At 39.1% G+C, this 5,000-nt stretch overlaps 1 protein-coding gene across 1 annotated transcript in view; it reads left to right on the forward strand.

The window, feature by feature from the left end:
* Window positions 1-5,000, forward strand: part of LOC125039722 — an 8,896-nt gene that overhangs the window by 1,890 nt on the left and 2,006 nt on the right. The window contains exon 2 of the mRNA XM_047633950.1: window positions 1-41. This exon is cut by the window's left edge and continues 209 nt beyond it. Coding sequence (XP_047489906.1) covers window positions 1-41 — 41 coding nt within the window. The remainder of the gene's footprint in view (window positions 42-5,000) is intronic.

The following is a 5,000-nucleotide window of genomic DNA, read 5'->3' on the forward strand; positions in this document are numbered from 1 at the left end:
GGCTCCACAGGATACGAGGCCCCCGCCACCGGATCCTACACGTGAGTCTGGATTTTTATGGTTTTTCTCACTCTCTTTATCTATCTATCTGTTTATCTGCCTATCTAAGTGTCTGTTTGTTTATCTATCTATATGTCTGTCTATCTGTCTATCTATCTATTTATCTATCTTTCTGTCTATCCATCTACCTTCCCTCTTCTCCTTGAATACTTGGAGTCGGGGAGGTTTGGGTTAGATCGATCTTATTTAACTTCTTATTCGCTTTCTGTTTTTTTTTTTTTTTTTCTCTCTCTCTTTATTTTAAGTTTCAAACTTTTAAGTAACTTCTATCTCCTCTCTCTCTCTCTCTCTCTCTCTCTCTCTCTCTCTCTCTCTCTCTCTCTCTCTCTCTCTCTCTCTCTCTCTCTCTCTCTCTCTCTCTTTCAGCCTCTGAACACACACACCTATTTTGCATATGTAAATACAGGTGCGTCCGAGTGTGCATATACATATAAACTCAGGCTCAGACCTTCATCTATTTCTATCTATCTACCTCTTTATCTGTGTTATCTACATCCTTCCCCTCTTATCGCCGAGCAAGACCGTCGGCAGAACACTGTAAACATTTACAGTGTGATCATACAGTTTAATCCCCTTATAAAGCCATCACGCCAGTTCTGTAATTACTAGCTTCCCGTGCCATGTCCTTAGACCTGCGATTATACTTAGCTTGTAACCCGCTATCCAGCTCCTTGGATTGAAAGCATGGCGGGGCATCTTAAGACTTCATAAAGTGCGGATGTCTCGATAATTATACGGCGGGTTCTTTCTGTATATAATATTTAGACTCTAACTGGCTTTGTGCTCTGGTCCTCTCCTCCCCCCCTCTCCTCCCTCTTACTCTCTCTCTCTCTCCTCCCTTTTCCTAGCTTCTCCCTTCTTCCTCCCTTCCTCCCCTCCCTCCTTCTTTTAGCTTCTCTTAACCCCCCTCCCCCCACTTTCCTCCCTTCATCTGCCCCTCCCTCCTTCTCCTCGCCGTTCTGTTGATTTTCTCTCCTTGTTCCCTTTTCCTTCTTTTCTTTCGTTTCTTTTTTTCTTTGGGTCTATTTTATTCCATTCTGTTTCTGGGTCTCCTTTATCCCTTATTTTCCCTCTAATCTTTGAACGCATTCTTTATACTCTCTTCCTCCTTCTTTTCTCCGTTTTCCATCCACTTTTCCCTCCTCCTTCCACCTTATTCCTATCATCCTCTTCGTCCCTCCTTCCTCCCCTCCCTCTTCCGCTTCTTCTCTATCCCCTTTTCTCCCCCATCCCCTCCTCAGCCTCAAAATCAACATTTAGACTAAAGAAAAAGAAAGAGAAATAGAACAAGAGAAAAAGAAAGAAAAGTAACGAATAAACCCCTTCCCCCTCCTCCCCTTCCCCCTGATGCAAATGACACGCGGGGGGAAGGGGGGGGTATAGAAGGTTGATTTTTTCCTTCTTTTTTTCTTTCTTTCTTTCTTTCTTTTTTTTTCTTTTTCCTTTCTTTTTTACTCGGTCATGTCGTATCTTCGATGTAATTGACTGCTAATTCTTATTATTGGCGTTGATAAGTGGTTGTCTAGTCCTAACCTGACAACCTTACTACCACTCGTCCCCGCACAATTAAAGTCTAAAGGTGCTTTTGAGATTCTTAATGTTTTATATATATGTATATATTTATTTTATCTCTTTCTCTCACACTCCATTTTTTTGTGTATCTCTATATTTTTTTTTTTTCTTTTTTGTATTTTTTAACCTAATTCTGTTCCGCACTATTACACGTCACAAGCAAACGATTTAATCTCGAAGATATTATATAACAGCTTTATATCAAGTTAGAAGAGCGGTTTATAGCTATGATTTTGACTTAAAATGTCGCCTATTAGAGTCAGCGGGGGTGAGAATTCTAAGCGTAATCTGCATCTTGAAAGGAACGGGGTCGGGTGGGGTGGGAGGGGGAGGGGGGGGGAGGTTAAAGGGGGGGGTATGTATGTTCTTGAGTGGTCTTCTTTGCGGTGTCTTTCTCCTTTTCTCTGTTTTTCTCTTTCTTTTTATTTTTTCTTACATTTTCTTCTCTTTTTTTTCTCTCTTTCTGATATTGTTTGTATCTTTCTATCTCCTAGTCTCTCTATCTCTTTCCATTTCTCTCTCTCTCTCTCTCTCTCTCTCTCTCTCTCTCTCTCTCTCTCTCTCTCTCTCTCTCTCTCTCTCTCTCTCTCTCTCTCACTCTCTCTCTCCCTTTCTGTCTCTCTTTATTTCTCTCTCTTTTTATATGTATATATACATATATATGTATATATATGAATATATATATACATATATATATATTCATCTGTCTACATATTTTCCTTTATATACCTATTCTTCTACTTATCTTTCCCCTTCCTTCCGTTCCTCTCCGATTACCTTGTCCATCAATATTCCTGGATCTCACCGCATCCACCGAGTAATAAGGTCACGAATCACCACAGAGTAACGGGCAATTTGTGTTCAGGCATTCGTGACAGAAATAAGTTTCACCTTTATAGTGCTCGGGAAGCCTTCGTCTTTATTTGGATCCAATTTAGACATGGCCACATTGTTGTTTTCTATGGTTCCTTGGGATCCATTTTCTGTGGGGTTTATTTTCGTTTAGGTTGCTTTTGTTTCGCTGCTTTGTATTTTCTTCTATTTTCCTTTTTTACCGTTTTTTTTTTTTTTTTATCTTCTATATATATCTTATCCCTCTATTTTCTCTTTTAATTCGACCTTCGCGTGAATCCCTTTCAGACGCACTCAACCTTTTTTTTTGGATACACTCTAGTTGCAGTTCGCCTTCCTGTCTATTACCCCCAAAGCGTGACCATAATTCTTTTATGTCTTGGGTGACTTACCCTTCCTTCAATTATCGAGAGAAATTGAGACACAGAGAGAGAAAGAGAGGCAGAAAGAGAAAGGGGGTAAGGGGAGGGAGACAATGATAACAGTGTTGCCAGAATGTTAAACGCGTAAGAACACTATACTTGAACCCATGTATGTAAGACATCAAAAGGACTCTCTTCTCCCCCTTTGATATCCTCATTAATTCGCTAATAACTTCATCTCAACTGTCCTGAGCCTTCATCACCGCTCATTATGGAGGCAGGTAAATACTACCTTTCCGATGGACAAAAATTTTCCCCGTCCTCAATAATTAGCAAGAGAGCGCTTAATGCCCGCTCGACACGAACCTCGATTTAGCGTATTCAGCGGATCCTCGTGTGGCAAGAGCGAGCAATATGGCAGCGGTGGCGCCTGGCGGTAAACACGGGATGTCAATAAGATCCACTTGACTACCAAGAAATGATAGGATTTTCGACTGTATTATCCCCTCCCCTTTGTGTTGGGGACAAGAAAATATTTTAGATATATCTCGCTTTAGCGGGTAATTATCAAGAGATTTTAGCGATGATAACATGATTCGCTTATATACTGCATACAAAAAAAGTCACAAATGTTATGATAATTAGCGCCATCCACGCAAAGCTAATTAGAATAATCGCAAAATTCAGATAAGAGGTAGCTAGAGAGAGATAATGCTATCCATGGTCGTTTGCCAAAATACACTTGAGAAAAATCAAATGTTTAAATCTGAGCTAACTGAGATATAATATCGGGTGACAAAGAGGATGGAATTATACTTAGGGCAAAGATGAGATAGAAACAACGATAGACAGTCTGATCATAACAGATAGAAGATCAGAGACAGCTGATAAGAACGATAAATGTTAATGATGCTAATGATAGTAATAACCTGTTCACCTGATTACATGTTTTTATATAACTCCTTGATATTATCTTAAACGTTTTTTTTACGTCTAAAAAGATCATATAAATTATATATTTACGGTACTGCTTCAGGGTGTTGCAAATGTTGCATTCTGCTCTCCATCGTCCCTTTGCAATCACTTCACCTTCTTTGCAACTTCGCTTTTCGTCTCCAATTTAGCTAAATAGTTTTATAATAAGCGTTCTTTTCCATCTTTATTGCATAATTACTGAGAAAAAAATCACTTTTAGAAATTAATTCCAGCTACAAATTGATAGAAAAGGATCGTGTAATTAACTAGATTACTTAGTCTCTCATTAGTCAATTATTCATCATAATTACCCATTTTACCCTCACCTTTCTCTCTCTCTCTCTCTCTCTTTATCTATTTATCTCATCCTCTCACATTTCATCACTTTCCTTTGATATTAGAATTGACCCTAATTAGCGGTAGGCTATTTGGCTCTAATCACTAATGAATGCTCCTCCTAATCAAGTTGAGTGAAATTATCAGTCATTAGCGATTGGGTCTTGGGAGTAATTAGAGTGAATCAAGTTTTTTTGTTTATTTTTTAGATAATATTTCAGGAAAAGGGATTAATGGACATTTATTAGGATTATGTTGAACTGTTATTTTTCTCGTTAAGTCTCTCTCTCTCTCTCTCTCTCTCTCTCTCTCTCTCTCTCTCTCTCTCTCTCTCTCTCTCTCTCTCTCTCTCTCTCTTCTTTTCTAATCGTGTTACTCTATTTTTCTTATTCTTCGTTTTTCTTGCATTTGTTGGTCTGTTTTCCCTTCTCGTCTTCGCCTTTTCTGGTTATCCTTTCCATCTCCATTTTCTCATCTGCTTCTGGTGCCATTCTCATGTTTCTTCTTTCTCTTTCTCATCCTCTCCTTCATCTATTTCTTTTATCCCTTTCCTTTAAACCTCTAGCTATTTTACTTTGCACTTTCAGCCCCTTTATCTTACCTCTATCTACCTTTATCTCTATTTCTCTTCCCTTCCTTCCTACCTTCCTTCCTTCCTTCCTTCCTTCCTTCCTTCCTTCCTTCCTTCCTTCCTTCCTTCTTCCCTGCCTTCCTTCCCCCTCCATTAACCTCTTATTTTGGGCTATATACTTCCTTGAACTTTTACTATATCCTTCGAGACCCGATCTTCTCTTCTCTTTCTTTACTTCCTTATTCCATGTTCATCAAATTTACCCTACTCCC

This window comes from Penaeus chinensis, chromosome 27 (genome assembly GCF_019202785.1).
Source record: "Penaeus chinensis breed Huanghai No. 1 chromosome 27, ASM1920278v2, whole genome shotgun sequence".
Classification (NCBI taxonomy): domain Eukaryota; kingdom Metazoa; phylum Arthropoda; class Malacostraca; order Decapoda; family Penaeidae; genus Penaeus; species Penaeus chinensis.